This window comes from Paroedura picta, chromosome 12 (genome assembly GCF_049243985.1).
Source record: "Paroedura picta isolate Pp20150507F chromosome 12, Ppicta_v3.0, whole genome shotgun sequence".
NCBI classification, from domain to species: Eukaryota; Metazoa; Chordata; class Lepidosauria; order Squamata; family Gekkonidae; genus Paroedura; species Paroedura picta.
Genome location: NC_135380.1, coordinates 38,456,826 through 38,481,233, shown reverse-complemented (window position 1 = coordinate 38,481,233; position 24,408 = coordinate 38,456,826). Strand labels below are relative to the sequence as shown.

Sequence of the window (24,408 nt, the reverse complement as noted above, 5' to 3'; positions counted from 1 at the left end):
TTTGGGGAAGCCTAGCTCCAAGTCCTGCTTGAGAGAAAGTTTTCGTTGCTCTCCCATTATGCTTTGCACGGCTTGACCTAGCTTTTTTCCTCTGGTGCCAGGGTCTGTGCAGGAGTGTCACGAAGGGTTGCCATGGGTGTGCGACGCTACGGTGGAGTGGTGACTGCCCACATAACATGCGATCCCAGAGAAAGGAGATCAGACATTGAAGGGCAGTACCTCTACTCCCAGCATTAGAGAGGTTACGAGCTAGATGCTCATGACTGAGAAGTCTGGTCTAGCTCCAGATTGCTCCTAATTTCTATTAGTGTTATACAAATCCATCCAATATTTCCAATATAAATCCATTATATTTCCAATATAAAGTAGCACAAGAACATTAAAACCTTGCTGGATCAGATTAGTGGTCCACCCAGTCCCATCTCCTAATTCACTTAGAGTTGTTCTATAAGGCCAACATGGCATAGAGGCTAAGGCCTTCCTCTGATGTTGCCTCATAGCTTTGGTGTTCAAAGATTTACTGCCTCTGAACATGGAGGTTCCTTCTAGTCACCTTTGCTAGTTGCCACTGATAGATTTATCCTCCATGATTCTGTCTAGTGCTCTTGTAGAGCCATTTATGGTCATGGGAGGATAGCTAAGCATGACCTGGGAACCCGTAAGATACAGGGTGAGGGCAGGGACAGGGGAAAAGCATCAATGAAGATGATGTCAGTTCCAGGTAGGGTTGCTGGATTCCTCTGTTGGAGATCTGGGATCCCTGCCACCAGGCCCTCCCCCACCACCACCACCACAGTTCAGCTGGCTGATAAGGGGACTTACCAGTAGAAAGGGAAAGGCCCAGGACATGTTGCCAGCATCACACAGGAAGTGACATCATCACACCAATGACTTCCTGGTGATGCTCTGTTATTTCAGCAGAAACGCTAAGATTTTACCAAAGTTTCCTGTGATTCCTAGAGAAATATTTATTTATTTATTTAGATTGTTATACCACCCTTCCATATGGTTCTGGGTGGTTTACATAAAACATTGTAGAACATTTACATAGAACATAAATGATTCATGTTTAGGTTTTCCTACAAAATAAGGTCACATTGTCGGGCTGACGGACATTTTTAAATTTTTCTCCTGCTGGTCCTTAGAGCAGCAGCAGGAAATGTGAGCTTGGAGTAGAGGATCCCCCACCTGCACCGTCCTAGCTCATGGCCATCACACTCTCCTCTGGAGGTGAATTCTACAATTTAATTACTTGTTGAGTAAAGAAGTACTTCCTTTTGTCTCCCTGACTTTGTTGCCCATCAGCTTCATTGGATGCTAGGGATGCTTACCCTTACCTTGAGAGGCAGTCCCTGGGACCATGAGGGAGGAGACTTCTTGGAAGTCACTTCCTCTTTTGAAATGGGAAGTGACATCATGATATGCTTGAAATTTTAAAATAGAGAGAGGGTTACCATAGAGATCTGTGATTTTTTTTTTTTACAATAAAGATTTCACCATGATTTTTTAAAAATTCCTAGAGTATCATGACATCCTGTTCTGAAACAGGAAATGATATTCATGTGTTGTTTCCTCCATTCTCCTCTCCTGTGGCTCCACTGAACTTGTAAGTAGTGACCCTACCAAGTGCCCTTGAATTCTAGTATTATGGGAAAAGAATAATGTTTTTTATCCACTTTCTCTATACTACACATAATTTTATATATCTCTACTGGGTGGCCAGCTCAGTGCTGGCAACTTGCATGAGACTGGGAAGCAGAGACCTATTGAACTGCAGTGCATGACAGTGCTGCATCATTCCAACCCCATAACCAAAAGTGATGACACCATAAAAATCACAGCGATTGGGGAAATTCCCAGAGTATTGTGCAAAGCAACACCATCACTTCCATGTTACTGGCCAGAAGAGAACTCTGCCAATTTGTCTCCTTTCTGTTCCACTGAACAACAGCAGGGAGCAGCAGAAGATACTCCACACCTAGCATGCCTCTGGCAACCCTAACCTGTACCAAGCCCCTCCTCCCCACCTTAGCAGTCTTTTTTTTATCCCTTCTTCTTGGGAAAAGTGCTCCAACACCTCAATCAGGTCAAGTTCTGTGGCATACCTGATCTGAGGCTTCCCTGTTTACTAACTGGTGAAGGAGAACCTTCAACAACAAAAAGTGAAAACCTTTATACAAGGCAATTACTTGTTTTCCCCACCAACCTGGGGGCCTGAACAGAATTCTTCCCAATTCAGGGTTGTCATGATGGTGAATGCTCATCATCAAATCTTCAGTAGGCTTAAAGAAATACAAAAAGGAGATATAGCTCTACACAGAGCCAGCTCAATGTTGTGGTTAAGAACAGTGGCCTCTAATCTGGAGAGCTGGGGTTGATTCCATACTCCTCCTCCACATGCAGCCATCTGGGTGACCTTGGGCCAGTCACAGTTCTCTCAGAGCTCTCTCATCCTTGCGTACCCTGAAGAGTGTCTGTTGGGGGAAAAGGAAGGGTAGGAAGCTTTGAGATTCCTTTGGGTTGTGAAAAGCAAAGTTCAAAACCATCTTTTCTTCTACTAGTATTACTTCTTCATCAACATTGATCTCTGCTCATCCTCAGTCCATGTTTTGCCATCAAGCAAAGCTGTCTTTAGCTGCCTCAAGAAAATGTGCCGGTTGACTTCCCTGTCTTTCCATACCAAGTAGGTATTCCTTCGCAAATAGCGGAACAATCCCAGCTTTGATCGCAGAACCACTCTGTCTACACCCTCCAGGACAACGAAGATGAGGCTGGCCTTGCTATCCAGTAGCTGCCAAGACTGAGCAACTTCAAGTTCAAAGTTACACCAGCGACTCTCCAAGAAGTGGGTGGAGACCACAGCGATGACTTTCCGGCTGCTGTGAAAGCCTTCTTTGATAATGTTGGTGATGACAGGCATCCCAGGTCTGAAGTCTCGATAATGGAGGCAGAGGCAGAAGTGCGGCACTCCAAATTCAAGCGTCTCCTCTAGCTCTTGCTTCACCCATACTTGGTCTTTGCTGGAGTAGATAACAAAGGCATCATAGATTTTGTTGTGATCAACAGAGGAATGACCTCCACTGAGCAACACTATCATGTAATATAAGTGGAAGTAGAACTTATAAACCAGAATCAACAACAAGACCACAACCACAGAAATGCTCACCAAGACTGCCACTGTGGTTGTACTGACCTGGCAAGAAGATATGTGGAAATGCATCAGCTGTGTATCTTCTAAGTTTGAGGGGCTGTGGCACTTCATCATCTCTGCATGCATAAAGAGATCCTCGTGTCCCTTAATCCACAGCAGGACGTCCAAGTGATCACAGGAGCAGTCAAAAAGGTTTTGAGAAAAGTCCAGTTTCTTTAAGCTACTCGGTAAGTTCTCCAGATGCTTCGTGGTCAAGGTGATCAACTGATTACAATGGACATCCAGGATGGTGAGGGCCCCTAGGTGTGAATATGACTCTGGATATAAATCCAGGAGCTTGTTGTTGCTGATGTTCAGTTCCTGGAGGTCATGGAGGAACTCAAAGCTATTGAGAGACACATGCTGCAGTTGGCAGTTGGAAATATCCAAGATCTTCAACTTTGTGACATTTGTGAAGTTATTAACTACTCGATTGTCCTTAAAAGAGTTGCCGGACATTTTTAGTACTTCCAGGCTGTCCAAGCCACAAAATGAACATTCTGTGCTAATATAAATGCTGGTATAGGAAATATCAAGGTAGATGAGATTCTTAAGGCCCAGAAAAGCAGGGACTGCTCCTGGACCTATTAGTCTAGAATGCTGTAAATCCAAATATTTCAATGTGGTTGGGCCAATGAGCTGCGGTGATACTTTGACTAATGGGTTATAGCTAAGGTTCAAACTCATCAAGTGTGGAAAACATTCCTTGAGAGAAGACCAGCAAAGATCTGTATTAAGGTTGTTACTGCTGAGATCGAGGACCTCAAGTTTCGTTAAAGTCCAACTTGCTTCCATTTCCACATCAAATTCGGTGAGTTGCTTGGTATTGGTAATGTGGAGCTCATTTAGCTCTTTCAAGGAAACCAAATTTTCAACAGGCACACGTTGAAACCTAGCATCCTTGCACTCAAGATGGCGTATGTTGGTATTTTCTGGGAAGTCTATGGTTTTTAGGTAGCTGTGCACAAACCGTACCGTGGAGATGTTGTTCACACAAGCAGAAAGACTATCTGTTCTGGAGAAAGCATTTCCAGTGCAAATGAGAGTTATTTTCTGGATGTCCATATGACATAGACCGTCCAAGAGATTCTTATTAAAGGATTCTTCTTTCCTATGGTTCCTGTAACCTCCTAGCACTAAACTGTTAACACGTAAGCCAGTCATATTAAGGAGACCTACCTGCATAATGCTGTGATTCTCAAAACTGGATCTCAGAGACAGTTCCTGCAGGTAAATTCCTTTAAAAGACCCTGGCTGGATATATTCTATGTTATTGTTATTCAGCACAAGTGTGAGGTTGAGGGTTGACAAGACATCCAGATCTTCTCTGGAGATTGAGGAGATCTTATTTGACTGAAGAATCAGATGGTTAAGATGTGTAAATTGGGAGAAATATTCAGGAAGTTTTAAGGAACTTATGTAGTTATTGCTCAAATTCAGCTCTTGAAGAGCCGTTAAATGTCCAATGGGCAGGCAGTCCAGTGAAGATAGACTGGTTTCTAAAAGCACCAGTCTATGCAGAGAAGGCAAGCCCTGAAATGCTCTCGGGCCCAAAAACTGGAGAGGGTTTCCAGTCAGAAGCAAGACAGAGAGGTTATGGAGTCCAGCAAAGGCATCGTCTTTGATTCTTGTGATTTGGCATCTATTATAAAAGAAAAGAGAAAAAGACCACGGATGATTTTGCTCTTTTGAGTCATTTGACATGCTAGTGGTAAGTGACACAATTCATACATCGGTCCATGCAAATCAAGATTGTTGGGGGGGGGGATGTGCAGGGATTTCTCAGTAAGCCAAAGAAATGAGAAGATATAAATGAATAGATACAACCAAACACTGGGGCCAAGTGCCCAGCAGGCAGCTTGAGAACCTGTTTTTAAAAAAACTGAATTGCTACCTTGGCCAGATTCAATGTCATGAACCTTCAACCCTCTATAGCCCGCGGGACCATCTCTCCCTTTATGTCCCCCAAAGCAGGGGTAGTCAACCTCTGGTCCTCCAGATGTCCATGGACTACAATTCCCATGAATTGTAGTCAGGGGTAGTCAACCTGTGGTCCTCTAGATGTTCATGGACTACAATTCCTATGACTACAATTCCCATGAATTGTAGTCATGGGAATTGTAGTCCATGAACATCTGGAGGACCACAGGTTGACTACCCCTGCCCCAAAGGGCATTAAGATCGAGCCAGCAGCATCTTCTTAGGGTCCCTGTCCCTAAGGAGATCTGATTGGCCTCAGTCGTAGCCAGGCTCCAGCCTGGTGGAACACACTCCCAAAGGGCATCAGAGCCCTGCGGAACCTTGAACAGTTCCCTCAGGGCTCATGAAACAGCCGCCAGGCCTATGATTGAATTATGCTGCCTTATAAAGCCCCAACTATAGACCATCTAAGACTTGGGAGACTTTTCAACCTCCTCTTGCATTTTTTTCCCAAATGTCTTTGACAGGACAGGAAACTAATGACCAAACTGCTCTCAGTGGTAGTTGTACCTGTATTTTACTGTTTACTGCAGCCTTTCTCTTCTGGAGGGGCTCAATAAGACAATCCCTTTCTCACAGAGACGATGTCCCTGTGGTAGTGGCCAGACAGAAACAAGCAAACATGTATTACTCTACTATTCTATGTACAATTTCATCGGATGCAATTTAATTCAGCCAATTCTAGACAGGTGGGTTTTTTTTTCTTCTTCAAAGGAAAAGGCCAAGAAACTTCTAAATGATGAATGCAGACAAATAACTTTCTCCATTGCCAAATTCTGTCCTGCTGCTACTAAACTGAACTGTTTATATATAGGACACAAAGTATCTCCCTTGATCTAAACTGAATTCTGTAATGAGATATTGTTTTGGAAATGCTGTTTTAATGTTGCGTTTTCACCACAATTAGGTTTTATCTTTAATAATTTTAAGGTTTTTTATACCCAAAATGTTTTTCTGTATCTTCCTGACATTCCAAAGGTATGTTTGAATTTCAGTCTGAATGATCATAAATAAAATTTGTTGTTGCTGTTGTTGCCTTTCTCAGCTTTTCTACCATTGAGAAACCCATGAAACATTAATCAGACTTCGAGAAACCCCAGAAGTAGCAACATCATCCAGAATATGATTGGGAAACATAATTGTGTATATGCCCACCCAGGGCCTTTCCCCCTCCAGACCCATCATTGGCCATCTTGGGAGGGGCAGAGCAGGTCAACATGACCATATGTGGTCATATCACCCGATAAATGCTTACAAATTTTAAAAATGCATTAAAAAGGTAAAGGTATCCCCCATGCGAGCACCAAGTCATGTCTGACCCTTGGGGTGACGCCCTCCAGTGTTTTCATGGCAGACTCAATACAGGGTGGTTTGCCAGTGCCTTCCCCAGTCATTACCGTTTACCCCACAGCAAGCTGGGTACTTATTTTACCGACCTCAGAAGGATGGAAGGCTGAGTCAACCTTGAGCCGGCTGCTGGAATCGAACTCCCAGCCTCATGGGCATGGGTTCAGGTCTGCTGCCTTACTACTTTGCGCCACAAGAGGCTCTTAAAAATGCATAAAAACTTAAATAATTATCACCCATTTAGGAAACCCTTCCAGGGCCATCAAGAAACCCCCAGGGTTTCATAAAACCCTGGTTGAGAAATCCTAGTTTATTGTTTTATACATATTTTTAGCATGATGTACTCCACCCTGAGTCTAAGGAGAAAGACAGAAAATAATTACAAACAACAACAATAATAATAATAACAACAATAATAATGTTAGGAGGGAAGCAGAGTGCTGGTTTCAGCTCTTTCTGCCTGATTCTCATCTTGCTCTAAGCACGAAACCCAAGCAGTCTTGAAACACTTGTTGGAGTATGCAATGTCTGGTGTACAAAGTTAACCAGGAAGTGGAAGACCCTGATGGGGGCAGTAAGAAGGCTGTTATATAGATCAGAGAGTTCAGGACCTTTCTATCTTTTAAGTGTGCCTTTTGTCTGTCCCTAGATTGCTACTCTTAGGGCAATTTCCTCTTTCTTCCCGGATGCTTCCAGTCTGCCTTCTCTTGAGCCAGCTAGATGTAGGAGCTCTATCCTCCGCCTCACCTTTCCTATCCGGAATGTCCTTCTGTAAATAAAACTTTCCTTTCTAAGCTAAACAGCGTCTGCATATCAATGAAATAACTTTGCTATGCTAACAACACTATGCTATCTTAGGGCTGTTCAGAAGGTTCATTTCTTCCTTTGCAAAAAGGAGCTTCACTTCCCAATCAGTCTGATAGGAGACCAAGGCTGCATGTGGAATGAATAGGGTGCAACATATCAAGCTTTGTCTGCAGCTGTATGAAGAAGCCTCTGTCTTGAGGAAAAGGAATAACAAACCCAGGAGCCCGTCAACATCTGCTTGGATGAATATATATTTCACAGCTTCCTCCAGGCCGCTTGTGATGTCCACCCGAGGACTTTAATTCACTCAGAATTATGAAATGGAAGAATAGATGGTGTCACCATAGAGCAGCCTTTTTCAACCTTCTGCCCTTGGAGGAGCCCCTGCAATCATTTTTCAGGCTTCAGGGAGCCCTGGGCGAGAGGTCAGCTGGCCCCCCCAGAAGTGGCATGTCACAGGAAGTGACATCACCACCCACATTAACAGGCAGGCTTCAGGAGGACTGAGGGAGGGAGAGACTGAAGGCAGTTTAAGGTGTTCAGGCTCTTTCCCCTCCCAAGCACAGAAACCATAAGAGCTCATGCTCAGAGGGGGGGGGCGACCAATGGAAGCAGCCAGTTCCCTAGCTTGTGGCTGCGTCCTTTAAATCAGGAAATAAAAGGCCACAGACCCCTTCCGGAGCTCCCGTGGAACTCAGGGGGTCCACAGACCCCTTCCGGAGCTCCCGTGGACCTCAGGGGGTCCACAGACCCCTGGTTTGGAATCCCTGGTATAGAGTGTAAAATTGTTGGCACTTAATTTGTGAAGTATATGTTCATTACACTTTCAGCAGTGGTATGTAGCCTTGCACTGTTTTGTTTTGGTTTGCATATGATTTTCCATGGTTTCATTATGATGCATGCCAGTTTTCTGATCCGTTCGCTTGATAAAGCAATATCCTCTGTGTCTGTGTGTGTATTCATTCTCCCTACCAGGGAACACAAAAGTGGCTTACGTCATTCACATCTCCTCCGTGTTATCCTCCTGAAGCCCCGGTGAAGAAGGTCATGTTTTCAAACTGGCACACTTTCATCATTTCATGGCAGAGTGGGGATTTGAACCTGGGCCTCTCAGGCTGCTGTCCAGGACTTGGGACAAGCCAATTTGGCTGAAGGAAGCCTCATGGCAGGCTTTAGCCAGCTGCAACCCTGTCTGACTCTTAGGAAGAAGCAGATCGGAGAGTCTTGCCAGGATCAGCCCTGAGCATCAGCTACTGCCAACAGACTCAGAGGCAGAAGCACCAGAGCTGTTGAGGGGACCCAGCCCAGAACCTGAGTAACAACCAGGCACAAGCACATAGCACCCCCAGCCTCTGAACACCCACCCCGCGGCAGAAGCCCAAAGAGCAACAGAGTAGGAAGTAGTGCTCGGCCTTATAGCAGAGGCTAGCTGTGCAGGGCAGAACCGGTTTCTGAGATTCTTTGCAGAGTCCAGACTGAAGGCTGAGGCAGCTGTTCATTATTGGCTGCACCATTTTGCTGACAAAATCTTTCCTACCAGACCTGCACCTCCGAACTTTTCTCTTGGACTTCTTGGATCCTACCTCCCCGACTGACCTTTGGCTTACGACTTGACTACAGATCTTCTTCTTGCCCTTATCAGACTTGGCTTGTGAGTGACTGATTTCCAGCTACTGACCTCGGCTTTTGTGATCAAGCTTTTGCATTCTCCCTTCAGGACTGTTTGGGCTTCTTGCACCTTTCTCCATGCCAAGCCTGGTGCCGTGACCCCAAACTCATGTGTTGTGGTCTTTATTGTTTGAGTTTCCTCTTTTGCATCAATTATGTGTTATTCATCAACATGCCATTACGATTTGGGATTTTTCCAACTGGACTAGTTGGCAACCAAGTATCAAGAGAGCTTTTACCTAGTAAGATCCAGAAACCTCAGTGCAGGAACTGATGAGAAATAATTTGAGTTCAGGACTTCCAGCGGGTTGAAGCTCAAATCTAGGTTCTCAGTAGACATTGGGATGTCATGCGGAATTCCTTTGAGGTCTAGCTCCATGCATATATAAGTGATGCCTGGAGTGACCTGCGAAGATGACAAGGAATTTGTATCCATCATGGTTTATATAAAAGGTTATAACTGTTGCCATTCAAAATCTACTTGGCCCATTCTGCACACATTACATAATGCACTTTCAACGTGCTTTTGCAGCTGGATTTTCCTGTGTGGAACAGGAAAATCTACTCCTAAGGTGCATTGAAATTGCATTATCCAACGTGTGTGGAATAGGCCCTCTATAGCAGTGGTCCCCAACCTCTTTATCACCGGGGGGGTAGTCTTTTGCCGAGGGATGTCACCACCACTGCCCAAGCCCCTGCTCCACTTGCTTTCCCAAGTGCCCCTGACTTCCCGCCACCCATTGGGGGCACTGCTAGCAGCAGCTATGCAGTGCCATGCCAAGGAGGAGCCCCAGCCATGGCAGCCGTCAGAGAGCACCAAAGGTGAGCTGGCAGCAGAGTGGCAGAGCAGCCCCCGAGGCAGCCCCCAAGGAGGAGGATGAGGAGGAGCTGCGGTCCAGCACCGAATGATCTACGGACCGATCCCGGTCTCCGAACCAGGGTTTGGGGACCACTGCTCTATAGCCCAATGGTATAGCAATGTGGTCTGCTCTGTAGACCAATGGTGGTCAGCTATATCTTCTACTGGCAATGTTTTGTCAGTTTTGTCAGTAGCAAAATGAATCAATGAAAGATCTTTTGGTCAATTACAAAGGTGGCCCAAAGTTAGCATGCAATTGTTTTTTATTCAAATACTTTAATCTAAGAACTTATACATCTTGGTCAGGAAGATGGCTTCGGAGAAGCATTCCACCTTCAGTATTATGCAGAAGGGAAAGCCTCTTTGGCTGCTATGAGCATTCCCCATTCTCTCAAAGAAAGAAGGGGATGATTTCTCTTATACTAGGAGTAGCATTCCATCCTCTCACTGTGTCTCCCATTGGGGGGGGGGATGCCTCTTCCAGTACCTATTAACAGGCAACACAACACAGGACAGAAAGCATCTTCTCTTGCTTTTCTTCAAAGCATTTCTCCTCTTGTACACAGGAGAGAATGCTTCTTCTGAAAAGGGCTTGCACTGCTACCAATTTGCATCCTCTAAAGACAAGGACTCTTAAAAAATATTCATCAGCTGTTATTCCTTTAATTAATTAAAATCCATACATGTATTACAGGCCTAAAGAGGTGGAGGTATTAAGATTGTCAAAGAAGACTGATGCATTCAGGGAGAAAGAAAGGGGGTGGGAAACAACTCCATCTTTTATTCCTGTTACATTTTAAGAATAAGTCTTTATAAAGAGAATACAACTTCACAAATAAATCTCAGCAGCTGGAATATGCTCATCTGACACCCACTCAGAGATGATGACTGAAACAGACTGACTCAGAATAGCAGCTTTTTAAAAAGTAAATTTCTGTCCCTTAAATCTGCAAAAGATTTAAATCCACAAAAGAGAAGGACGAATACATTAAGTCTCAGGAAGAATCAGCGAATGGAGGGCATTGTCAGCTAGGACTGGGTACCTGCAACCTCTGACTCTACAGTCAAATGTGGCTGAGTACCAAATCCAATCTGGTCCTTTGAAAAAGAAATATTGAAATGAAGGCATATTGGAGGGGTAATTGGGGTTCTAGAATAACCAGTATGTGCAGGGGGGAAATTATGGGGCTTTGAGATGCTTCACAAAAAGGCAAATGATAGTGGAGACTGGTTGCAAATCAGTATGAAAACCATGCTCAGATTCATGCCAGCACTCCGAAATAACCACAGGCTGCTCCTGTGTATGTTCATTATTTTTTGCGAGACTTGTGTGCGCTAATAAAAGTCTCAGCACATCCAGTGTTTGGGCTGTAGAGATTGTATGGATTCTTAATCAACGTGTCAATTATCAGTAATGTTCAGTTAAGTAATGTTCAATTTCATTTACTGGCGCTTTGTAGAGCCAATGCTTGGCTCTTGAACTATAAAAAGTTGTGGAACTCCAGTCTAGGAACAATACTTATTTTCTGGTGCCCCAATTCAGTTTTGACTTGGGATGGGGTGGAGGATGTCTCCTAAAAATATTTTTTCTAGTTTGATAGGCTAGTTTTGCCATTGTTAAGGATCAGCATAGCAACCCCTAGAGATCAAGGCATGAGCTTTCATGTGACATTGTATCTGAGGAAGTGTGCATGCACACGAAAACTCATACCTTGAATAAAAGTTTGTGGGTCTTAAAGGTGTCACTAAACTCTAGATTTGTTTGGCTGCTTCAGGTCAACATGGCTACCCATTGATACAGGATTGAAAAGCAGGAAAAACTACCCAGCATGGGGGTTGGGATTCAGAAGGGAGAATGTATTATAGTTATATAATAAGAAAAACAGTTTACAGACAGGTTTGGGTTCGGAAACGGTTTACTCAAGTTTTTTTTTGGGGGGGTCAAATAATAAAGGGAATGCTTAGGAGAACAAAATGATTCGAGCTTCTCAAACTTATTCTACCCTGACTTGTTCTCAGCCTAACCAACCTACCTACCTCAAAGGGTGGTTGTGGAATTAAGTGTTAGAAGGGGGGAACTTGCGTGGGCGCCTGGAGGCTGGGTGGGATAAAAATTAAAGCTAGCTGCTGCCCCAGCACCTCTCATAAATGCTAGCCATAAGTTTCCGCCAGCCGCATGTGATATTCTCTCTCGTGAAGATGCCTTTGCTCAAGGCCCTCTGAACATCTGCCCCAGCGCAGACAGAACGTGTGGAGGAACACTGCTCAAGTTCACCTCCTCCTGTTCCCCACACATTTAGAGAAAAGGGGATGGAGAAAACAGCCCTCCCATTCCCTAGGAGAGCTGTCAGACTGAAGCAACAGAGAAGCTGTCCTTATTCCAAAATTACCTACCTGCACACAGGGGTTGAGCTCTGTGGCTATCAACTGGGTCCGAAAAAGCACAACCAAAAATAATATGACGAAAACCAGTAGGCAGAAGGCCCCTCTTGAGTGCATGTTGGGGGTATGCCCCCTCCAGAACAGGAAAAAAGGCAAGTTGGATCTTTCTTTTAAAAAGCCCTCTCACACAGGGAGAACGTCTTTGACACACGAGCCTTGGAAAACTGAGCAAAGAACAAACAGAAAAAAAAGGCGACAGAAGAGGAAGTGAAATTGAAAGCAAGGCTGGCAGGAGGCATTCTCTTCAAAGCAAGCCCTCCTTGTTTACTGGCAAAGGAAGTTCGAGGCACAGTGGCTGGCCGGTCAAGAGGAACCGGTGTTATGTGAAGCCATTTCCATTTCCATCTTTCGAAAACAGGCAATATTGTGCAGGACATGAGCGTTCAGTGATGTCTTGATTTGGGTGGGGTCTTTTTTTAACCCCAAACAGCCGTGACCAAGCAAGGGGTGAGCAGATCAAAGTCAACAAGAGAGGATAGGCTAAACACCACTCAGCCCCCATTAGATAAGGCACTTTCAATGCACTTCGGATGTAGATTTTCCTGTTTCTCACAGGAAAATGCAGCTGCAAAGGCATATTGAAAGTGTGTTATCCAACATGTGCGGAATGACTTTCACACAAGCTAAAGGATGCCATTTCATAGAATCATAGAATCCTAGAGTTGGAAGGGGCCATACAGGCCATCTAGTCCAACCCCCTGCTCAACGCAGGATCAGCCCAAAGCATCCTAAAGCATCCAAGAAAAGTGTATATCCAACCTTTGCTTGACGGCTGTCAGTGATGGGGAGCTCACCACCTCCTTAGGCAGCCTATTCCAGTCAACCTCAAAGACTGTTTGCCAGTGGATTTTGCCATTCTGCACAGTAAAATCCAGTTGCAAAGTGCCTTGAAAGTGAATCAAAAGTGCATTATTGAGTGTGTGTGAAAATGCCTTAAGCCTTTACACACTGAACATTTTTTTTTATCAGGACAAAATTGGCCTCCCAAGCCACTGTGTCTTAGCTTACTTTTATTTTATTCCTTTTTACTCAGAGGTCTTGAAAAGACTGAGATTCAGTCCACTCATAGGTAGGGATGCCACCTTCCAGGTGATACCTGGGGATCCCCCAGAGTTTCAGTTTAATTCCAGACTACAGAGATAATTTCTCCAGAAGAAAATAGCATCTTTGGAGGGGGGGGCTCTGTGGTGTTGTACCTCACTGAGGCCTCTGTCCTCCCCAGCTCCACCACCCAATCACCAGGAGTTTTACAACCTTGCAACCCTACCACCCACCACCCATCCCCCACAGGTGACCGGGGGGGGGGGCTGGCAACCTTACACATGGGCAATCCTGGCAGCTAGTGGCTGCCCAAAAGATTTTTTGACCTTCATGCACAAGAGAAAACTAGTGCATTCCCACAACCTATTTAGAAGGAGGGCATTAAAAAAAATAATCCAATGCCTTTCTCTCAAATCAGACCAGATCCCATATGCCAACAAAATATTTTTAAGGTAGCTTTCTCAACTTTTTTCCCATTGAGAAGTCCCTGAAACATCCTTCAGACTTCAAGAAACCCTAGAAGGGGTACAATTGTGCAGAATATGGTTGGGAAACACATCTGTGGACACACCCCCTGGGGGTCCTTCCACACAGCCTCCAGGCCCAACATTGGCCGTTTTGGAAGGGGGGACCGGGTTGACATTGCCTGATACGGTCATATCACCTGATAAATGTTTTAACAAATTAAATATATATATATATATTAAGAATTAATTTACCCAAGGCTTCTTAAGGCAATGTCGAAAATCACCAACAAATCAATGGAGCCTTTAGCATATCTAAAGACGGTAAAGCTGAAAATGAAGACAGAGAACAGAATCATAGAATCATAGAATCATAGAGTTGGAAGGGGCCATACAGGCCATCTAGTCCAACCCCCTGCTCAACGCAGGATCAGCCCTAAGCATCCTAAAGCATAGTCTTCTTTCTGTTTGTCTTAATGTTTTCATTCACTCCTTTGGATGAATTATATACTGCTCTTTTTGTAAAGTATGCTATAAAATAAAATTAAAGACAGCAAAGTAAAAGAAGCAATCAGTAGCAGCCCCAAATGCTAGTGAAACAACAGTTATCAGCTGTACTAAACAATCCCCAAAACTGGAACACTATTCTTCCAAGATTCACAGAACACGAGGCTGGAGCTTTGACATGTGCCAGTTGCACACCATGCGCTGAACACACAGGCAAAGCCAACAGACTCTTTTCTTCTTCCCACCCCTATATCCACACATTGTGCACAGGGCTCAGATCCAGCTAGTCGTTTTAAGATACAATCAATTTTTCGATCATTTCCTCCTGCAAGTTCATTTGGAAACTGGAAGCTGGCTTTTATTGTCTTTAGCAATCAAGGTGCTGCCTTGTTAAACTCCCTCCACTTGTTTAAAAAGGGGGCGGGGATTTAACACATGTTTTTGATGTGGAACACATCTTCTGGCATGGCCCCTGGGATGAAAATGGATATGGACATGACGTCTGTAGGCCTGCCCCAGGAAGCATGCCAGAAGAGGCCGGGGAAGCTGCTGGGTGCTATGTCAGGAGGTGGGAGAGACCAGGGAGGAGGTAAGGTAAGTGGGAGGTATGAGTGGCAAGGGCAGGGGGGGATGAGGGGAGGAGTTTGCATGTGTGTGTCTGTGTATGTGTGTGTCTGAGAGAGGGGGAGGGACCAGGAAGAAGGTCAGTCAAGTGAGAGGTCAGGGGGGCGAGGGCTGCGGGGAATGGTAGGGAAGGAGTTGGTGCGTATGTGTCCGTGTGTGTGTCTGAGAGATTGGGGGGGGGGACCAAGGAACTCCTGAGTGGGTATATGTTCCACATATCTGTGAGAGTCTGGCTGTCACTACTTTTTTGTTATTTATAAGTATGGCATGGTAAAAATGATCAACATGTTTATTGTTTGTGGCTTAAAATGACTTTTTTCAAGCATAAGTGGAAGGACAATGGGCGGGGGAGAGAATTAACTAAAAATAATTAAAATCATTTCCGAGATGGGGTTCAAATTCAGGACCCCCACATCTGAAATCTAGTGACATGCACACTGAGCCACCAACTATACTCCCATTCAAGGCTGTTAGAAACGTGTCTTAACTGTCTACAGCCTCCAGGGTTATCAAGACAAGAGACAAATAGAGGTTTGTTTGCCTCTGTGTCACAACCCTGTTGGTCTCCATCCAAGTACTAACCAGGGCTAACCATGCTTAGCTTCCAAGATCTTCTGCCATTTTCTCCCAGTGAACTGAAATCGGTAGTCTGGAAGAGTCATAATTCTGGGGGTAATCTCCAGATTCCCCCTGGCAATTGGCAAGCCTGAGTCTGGCTCAGTAGTGGGCATGGGTTCAGGATCATAAACTAGGTAGGTCTCTGGTCTTGACCCAGCAGGGACTGTAATGCTTTGATTGGACCCCAAAGCCAATGCAGGTGCTTGGAAAGCACCTTCTGATGCCCTTCTCTTTCCACCAGGCAGGCTGTGCCACCCTGCCAAAAGGGACAATCCGACATCAAGCCCACAGCTTGCATGACACCAATCTCTGCTTTGGTTCCCAAACCCCACTTTTGCACGATGTGAGCAATGCCTGTCGCTTTGCTGAAGCGACATTTGTCCTTGTGCTACATAAATGCTTCCATTTTGCAGGTGTGAATAAACAAGCAAAAGAGAGAGAGAGGGAGAGAGATGCAAAATAAAATGACCCCCCCCTCGAAACACCATCAGCCTATTTAAAACCCATGTGGACACTTACGGAGCACACACACGCACAGAACAGCCCTCCTTTAAAAAGGAGGCAACCAAGCAATAGCAACGCGTAAACAGCTTAGGCTAACCCTCCAGGGTCGAGACATACACTTAGCACCTTCCAAGTGGGTTTCTAACAGTTTGCCCCACTTTAGAAAGTGTTAGTCTGTTTGCAAATGGTTGTCTGGGTTGAACAGCAGGCTGCTGGTGGGCTGGGCTCTGGAGTGACCCTGGGGGCCGACATGCTCACGAGGCTACTGTCAATCAAACGCCGATTTCGGTGATTTCCCTTCTGAATCTCAGGCATCTCAATGAGCTTTTTTGCAAGGCGCCCCCACTAGGACCTCCTTCTGCGTAAATGTGTTTGGGGTGGGGGCGTCAAAGCCTTAGTCGCCAGGGACAAATCTCTTCTAGAATGTCTTGCCTACACACAGGAGCCTGCAGAGAGCCAGCGTGGTGTAGTGGTTAAGAGCAGCAGACTGTAATCTGGAGAACCAGGTTTGATGCCTCGCTACTCCTCCACATGCAGCCAGCTGGGTGACTTGGGCTGGTCACTGTTCTCATAGAGCTGTCCTCACAGAGCAGTTCTCTTTGAGCTGTCTCAGCCCCACCTACCTCACAGGGTGTCTGTTGTGGGGAGAAGAAGGGAATGGTGTTTGTAAGCCATGCCGGGGCTCCTTTGATTAGTGAAAAGTGGGGTATAAAACACCCAGCTCTTCACTCTTCCCTCAGTACATTCCACTGTCAACATTCTGGTTTTCCGCAGCCTTTTACAAGCCTGCCTTTTCCATTCAGGTCCTGCCCTTCAGGGATAATCAACCTGTGGTCCTCCAGATGTCCATGGACATCTGGCAGGGGCTCATGGGAATTGTAGTCCATGAATTGAAATCAGGTCCCCAAATCTTAGTGCAGCATTCTAAATCTTGGATGGGAGACCACCAAGGAAGGCACTGCAAAGGAAGGCAATGGAAAACCAACTCTGCTTCTCACCTTACTAAATGTTTAGAAATATTACAGCCGCCTTCTTCTAAACCAAACAAAGCTACACCCCACCCCAGAAGAAGAGTCAAGCTGCACAGCACAGAAATGGGGGAGGGGTGCCTGCTAGGATTACACAACTGCTAGGATTACACTCCTAGGATTACACTCAGCCCAATACTGCAGCCATAAGATGCTTGAACTAAAGTACCTCTGTCAGTAAAGCCACACTGGGTCTCTCCAGGGTCTTATTGTCATGGGTTATTCCTCATTGTTTAACAGCACCTTGGCTCAGGATGTGCGCTTTAGACGGTTCCAGCTGAAAAGTATCTGAATCAGGCCTGATTTGGGTACAAAACGGCTGAAAACGGTCTGTCAAACACCTTAGATTTGCATGGCTGAAGCACAGCTGTGAGAAACAGCTGAATTGCGATTTGGACAGCTCCAAACCAATTTGCCCGTTAAAGTCAATGGTGCCATTAAAGTCAATGAGGACATTCCCATTTCTGTCTTCTTCGAGTCCTGGGTTGTGGGGGGTTGAGTTAGAGGCTCCAAACTTTCAGTAAACAAGCATTCTCTCCTCTCCAGGGGACATGACGTGATATCCCTTTGCTGTGTGGTGTGGTTTCAGTGGGACTCCAGGTGCCACCTGGAGGCTGGCATCCCTTGAGAGTCCTAGTGTGTGGAGAGCTTCCCCCCTCCCACCTTGCCAGTAAACAGGCATCCCGTCCACTCCGGGGGAACTCAGGTGAGTTCTGTGTGGTATGATTTTAGTGAGTCTCCAGTTTTCCCCTGGAGGCTGGCACCCCAGCATTGCTGGGGTAGCCAGCCACAGCTCCCCCCTGCAGCTCCAGCATGCATCCCTTTTCTCCAGGGCTATAAAGAGCTATAAAAGGTTCTTGCTCACCAGAGGCAGTAACACAAGCAGCTGGGCAGGGAGAAGGCGAAAGGGACAGCTCAGGAGCTACTGGTGAGTGCTGTTTTCTTTCTTACAGTACGTGAGGCAAATGTGTGGGCATATCTAGGTTGCCAAAGAGTGGGGCTGTTGTTGTTTTCTGTTCCTTGCCTGGGTGGTGGAGGACTGCAGCTATTTGCATTAGCTGGTTTGCATTAGTTGGCAGTTTTGCCTGGGGCTGACTGCTAACTCCACCCTCTCCTAGGTGGGCCTTTGTGCTATAAAATAGCGGTCCCCAGCCTGTGGGCTGTGGACCACATGTGGTCCTTCGACTAATTGGAGGTGGGCCCCAAAGGACGCCTTCTCCCCCCCCCAGCCCTTTACTTCATCCCCCCCCAGCCCTTTACAACACACTTCATTGTTGTGGCGTGTCTGTATCTTATTTTGAAGGGATGTTTAAACATTACCATAGCGATCAGAGAGCATTAGGGCAGTGGTTGAGAGTAGAGGAGTAAACTACCCCCCCCCACCGGGCCTCAGTAAAAGGCGTTGAGTGGTCCCCGGCGTTGAGTGGTCCCCGGTGATAAAAAGGTTGGGGACCACTGCTATAAAAGACTCCTGCTCACCAGAGTCATGTGTCAAAGTAGAAAAGCTAAAGGGCTTTTGGCTTGTGGAACAAGCCAGAAGATTGTAAGTGTTCCATAGTTTACAGGAGGGGGTCTGCTTCTTCCTGCAATGAATCAAAGCGACTTGCACTGTGGCATGTTTGTATTTTTACCCCAGAGTAACTTTAAATACACATGCACCAAGAGCAAGTTAGTAGCACTCCTGGAGGAGACTGTACAGAAGCTAAAAGAACACCTGTCCACACTTTCTTCGAAAAGGAGGGTCAAGAGTTCTTAGAAAGAACTCATGGAGCACTGGGGGAAGGAGGACAGAATATACCTGATGTTAAATTGGCCCATCTAGCCTCGGTTGCTCAAAGAGGCACTGGATCTCTGAGAAGCCATGCAGTCTGACATACTTTAATCAGTGATTCATGCTACAGTTTGAATGCACAATATACCCAGTCCCTTTTAATGCAAGCACTCAGCTCAACAGACAAAAGCTGCCTTAGTCCATAGCATACCAGAGACCCATCCAGTTTTTTGTTGCCCACTCCAACCAACAGCAGCTACCTCAAATTTCCCCCCTCTCTAAGGGGAGTAATAACATTCTGGAATGTCTGCTGACTCTAAAGGAGCCTTTCTCAACTTTTTTACCATTGTGAAATCCCTGAAACCTACTTCAGGCTTCGAGAAACCCCAGAAGTGGCATGATCATGCAAGATCTGGTTGGGAAGCATAGCTGTGTACATGCCCACCTGGGGGCCTCTCCCCTTCCTCCCATCGTTGGCCATTGGAGGGAGAGGGGCAGGGTGACATGACCATATATGGTCATATCATCTGATAAATGTTTAACAATTTTTTAAAATAGATATTAAAAAATAATTAATTCCCACCCCATTCAGGAAACCCTTCCAGGGACATCAAGAGAGCCTAAAATTTCACAAGACCTAGAATTTCATGAAACCCTGATTGAGAAAGCTTGCTGTAGAGGAGTTAAGAAGAAGGCTTGAATCAACAGGTGTCAAGCCTGTCCAAAAAATCAGGAGGAAACTGCAGCTTCGGGGTAAAAAATGGGTTGAAGGTTCAGCCACAGAGACCACAAGCTTGCCTCCCTCACAAAAAAACACACCGTTGAACGAATGAAACTGCCTTATGCCAAGTGAGACTATGGGTCTATCAAGATTAGCATTGTCTACTTTTCGGCTGGCAGCTGCTATCCTGACTCTTAGTATTGATCTTTCTAACTGTTGGGGCTTGAACCTGGAAACTTCTTATGCAAAGGAGATGGTCTACCACTGAGCTATAACCCCTCCCTAGAACTAGAGCTGGGGTTCACTGAAGGTAAGAGGGAGAGGAGTAAGAAGATGAGGAGTGTCTCCCAAGTTCCTTTTAGGTTTGGCCAAGGGAGAAGGAGAAGGAGTATGAGTGTTTTTATCAATCTCCTTTTGGGCACAGTCAGCCCTGGCTTTGGTTGAGGCTAATTTAACTTCTCTGGGGCCAGGGATCTTGAGCAGATTTTATTCAGTCAATCATAGATTTCTTTGGGTGGGTGGACATAATGGCGAAGGAAGCCCACCTTCTTAAACCGAAGCCATAGAGATACACTCAAGAGCTTTCCCACATCCCACTTCAACCTTCTATGCCCCTGGTAGTGCAGAGGGTGAAGCGGGGGCAGGGATCAGCAGAGGTCACCCTCCCTTGTCCACCTAGGGTTGCCATCCTCCATGTGAGGACTGGAGACATCCATCTGCATGCTACAAAAATCATTTATTTATTATTTATTTATTTAAATAACATATTCTCCTGGAGAAAACAGCTGCTTTGGAAGGTGAAGTGTGTGGCATTGCAACCTACTCTTCCCTCCCCTCCCTAAATTTCATCCTCCCAGATGCCACCCTCAAATCTCCAGCCATTTCCAAACCCAGAGATGGCAACCGTACTTCCGACAGTGGAAGTATTGTTCCTTCAGTGGAACTGCTATAATGACAATGGAACCATAGCCTGGGTTCTAAGCCAATTATTCTCCAGGGACTGGAATCTAAGCCTATTATTTTTGAGAGCCAGCCTGGTGTAGTGCAGGGGTAGTCAAACTGCGGCCCTCCAGATGTCCATGGACTACAATTCCCAGGAGCCCTTGCCAGCATTCGCCAGCGAATGCTGGCAAGGGCTCCTGGGAATTGTAGTCCATGGGCATCTGGAGGGCCGCAGTTTGACTACCCCTGGTGGAGTGGTTAAGAGCAGCGGGTTCTAATCTGGAAAACCAGGCTTGATTCCCCACTGCTCTTCCACACGCTGCCAGCTGGGTGGCCTGTGGACAGTCACAGTTCTCTCAGAGCTCTCTCAACTTCACTTCCCTCACAGGTGTCTGTTGTGGGGAGTGGAAGGGTAGATGACTGTGAGCCATTTGGAGACTCCTTTAGGTAGCAAAAAGTGGAATACTAAAAAAAGTTCTTTTCTTCCTCAGAAATGCTTAATGTTCCAGGGGGGGGGGGGCAGGGTGCTGGACTAGATGGCCCTGGAAGTCTCTTCCAACTCAACGATTCTAGGGATGGTAAGGGTCTCTGCAATTACTTTTCCAGCTCAGGGTTGGAAAGCTCACCAGGCAGTGTTTCCCCTCCCTCCTCCTCCGCACGACAATCCCAGTTGCAAGCAAAGAAAGCAAACCACATAACGGTGACCTAGCGTGAGTCAATAAACTTCCCCAAATTCTGCCCAAGCAGGATGTAACTGTTTCCCACCACAATGCATGTCTTGCAGCAGAGACTAGGACCAAGTAAGGAGAGAAAACATGAGCCAGTGCATAGTCTTCCAGACTTCTGAGTGTTGGTGTCTCCCACAATCCATCTCGATCTTGATATCTTCTCAACGCAATACAGCCAAATACGATTTAAGTGCAGTGTTACCTTGGACCACCAAAGTCTTAATCAAGGTACAAGCTTTCATATTCAATGCACACTTCTACAGCTAAGTAATTTGAAGGATTGTGTTTAGGGTGCCTCTTAGATTCCCCACACCAGCTCCTGTTTCTTGCCACACCACTGTGGCCACCAGGAGATAAATGTTTTTTAAAAAATAGTCATTGAAGGTAAGATGTCACTTCCGGGGGAAACCCAGAAGCGATAGCAGTCTGCTCTAGAAATTCCTGCAGAGGCATGACTGCAGTTCTGGGTTACTTCCGCAGGGTCTGCAAGATGGAGCTCTTCTGCCAGGCCTTTGGGTGAGGCCAGGGCCTGAGATCAGCTGGGCCTCTCCATGGGATCAGGTCCCTGCACTCCTACCTGGGCATCCCGTCTGGGGTGGCTGTGGGAAGGGGATGCGTGGATTATTTTATACCAATCTTGCTGCTGCTGTTGTGGGGCATGGTTATTAAGGGGTTTTATTGTTTTTCCTTGTAACCCACCACGAGTCTTTTTTGAGAAGCGGCGGGATAGAAGTCCGATCATAAATAAATAAATCAAAATAAATAAGTGATGTCACACAATTGCCTGAGGCCCCCCTCCAACCCTGCCAATTGCTATGCCCAGCCACTCTAATTGTCATCCAGTGGAAATTTGAGAGTAAAGATCTCCAGAACTTCAGGAACCCACCTGAAGCCAACATAAGGATTCACACTGGGGATATTTGGACGTGACTGGCAGAATTGTGAAGTCCGTCCATTCCATGCCATTGAGGCTTAATTCTCAGGCAATCAACCTGCAGCTGAGCTGTACCACCACAGCCTTCAGGAGGGAGACATCTGACAGTGCTTTTCCGTACAAAAACATCCCCTTTATATAAAAAAGTGAAAGCTGAGCCTTCCAGACTAGCTTGATAAGTTAGCTTTCTATGTGCAAGAAAAAAAAAATTTTTGGGGGGGGGTGTTTAAGCTGTGAAGGATTCAGTCATATAAACTTATCAATGCACACTGAAGTGGTATAGCACAAACAAAATCTAACAACCTTAGCAAAAGTAAGGAGAGAAAAAAACAGAGATCCAATTATCGTGCTGTTTTGTCAGTACAGGTGCTTCTGGGATCTCCAGTTACAAGGATGCAAAGCGGCTCCCAGGAATTTTTTAAAAACTATAAATGCCAATTAAAATCTACTTCCTGCCTCTGAACATCAAGGCTCACATCAGAACAGTTTCTGCCCAGCGGCTGTAGAGGTTCATACGCCATCTTTCCTGGTCCCTGGTTCCCTTGGACTTTTTGTAGTTTAATGATATGGAGAGAACCAAGAGAGGAGTGTTAGCCGCTCTGCCTCCTGATTGATGGGGGTGGATGTAGTTCCACAGGAAGATTGTGACTGCTGAACAAGTGAAATCTGAGCCCCCCAAATCCACCATCTTAGCTCGCCACCTTACTTGATGGGAGATCTACTGCAGCCAATTACTACCAAGACCTACTAAGCCAGTTACTTAGTGGGAGACCTACTTTTCTCTTCCTCTCCCCACAACAGACACCCTGTGAGGCAGGTGGAGCTAAGAGAGCTCAAAGAGAAATGTGACTACCTCAAGGTCACCTAGCTGGCCGCATGACTTCATAGTAATGGCCTATGCTGCTATGTCAATCTGTGCACGGACTCCAGCAGTGCCCATATCCATGTGTTATACAGCAGTTGGAACAAAACCCTGGCTAGCTTATAACAGGAAGAGCTCCCACCTACTTTAGTCTCAGACTGTCTGAAGCAGTTTTGACAAGCAATGTGATGGAGCAGTTAGTGTGGCAAATTTCCACTTAGCTCTCCGGTTGACCCTAGATGCGCTACTACCTTTCACAGGGCAGTCACATGCTAAACAGGAGAAGGAAGGACCTATCGCTGCTCAGACCCATGGGAGAACCTGGCCCAAAGTCATTCATAAGAACGAGGCCGTACCACATTACCTTCTATGGCCAATTGGAAACCAGGAGCTTTCCTATTGGTCTGGATTATTTCCTTGCAAGATTGTGTTGGTGGAGGTACACAGGATGAACCACTGATAGGTATCTGTCCTTCCCTAGTATCTTTTTATGTGGTGTTTTACTGATGTCCAAGAACATACTTTTCCTTGGGGAGGGGGGTGGTGTTTCATCAAATATACTCATGCAAAGTGGCAGAAGAAAAAAAAAAGATATGAATGATCGAAACTGAGAACTGTGAAACCCATGCATGATTCAGTTCCTGCACTGATTTCAAAAAGTTAAACCAGAATTTAAAAACAGTAAAACACAACATGAAACAAACAACACAGACAGCTAAGAAACAAAAGACCCACTTATCCATACTGCAAATGCCAATATGGAATTCTTCACTTTTGAGCCTACATCATTTTCAGGTGTTTTTGGATGTTGTCTTGTTGAACCACTAAGAGAGGGGGGAACCAGTTACCTGCAGCTTTCAGTCCAAATGGAAGATGAAGTTGTTGGAGGACTGGATTTACCTCGCTGGGCACAAGGGCTTGTCAAGAAGAGGTACCAGTCAGGTTCAAACCTAATGGGAAAGGATCCTAGGGCAGAGATCAACATCTACCTCTGGCAGGGCCAAATTGTCCAAATGGTCAGGCTACCGTTGTGCTGTTTTGAAGAGTACCTGGAAGAAGAAGAACTAAATGGCAGTAAGGGGTAGTATTAAAAAGCAGCTACATTAATGTTGCTTTGGGCTGCTTGCAAGCAATGTAAAAAATGGATGGATGGATGGATGGATGAATGTCCAGCTGAAGACAAGATGACTGGAGGAAGGATCTGATTCCAAAATTTGGTTCAAAGGGCACATGAGATAAAAGCTTTGCTGAAGTTAACCAGGTCTGTAATTGAGGGCAAAAGAAGAAGGGGGCAACAGAGAATGAGGTGGCTGGATGGAGTCACTGAAGCAGTTGGTGCAAACTTAAATGGACTTCGAGGAATGGTAGAGG

The 24,408-nt window shown here is 45.7% G+C and overlaps 1 protein-coding gene across 1 annotated transcript in view; it reads right to left on the bottom strand.

The window, feature by feature from the left end:
- Nucleotides 1-374: 374 nt before the first annotated feature.
- TLR4 (toll like receptor 4) overlaps nucleotides 375-24,408 on the bottom strand; it is a 76,551-nt gene continuing 52,517 nt past the window's right edge. The window contains exons 2-5 of the mRNA XM_077306189.1: nucleotides 14,054-14,128; nucleotides 12,246-12,457; nucleotides 9,232-9,398; nucleotides 375-4,832 (exon numbers count right to left, since the gene is read on the bottom strand). Coding sequence (XP_077162304.1) covers nucleotides 2,564-4,832; nucleotides 9,232-9,398; nucleotides 12,246-12,350 — 2,541 coding nt within the window. The 5' untranslated portion in view covers nucleotides 12,351-12,457; nucleotides 14,054-14,128 and the 3' untranslated portion in view covers nucleotides 375-2,563. The remainder of the gene's footprint in view (nucleotides 4,833-9,231; nucleotides 9,399-12,245; nucleotides 12,458-14,053; nucleotides 14,129-24,408) is intronic.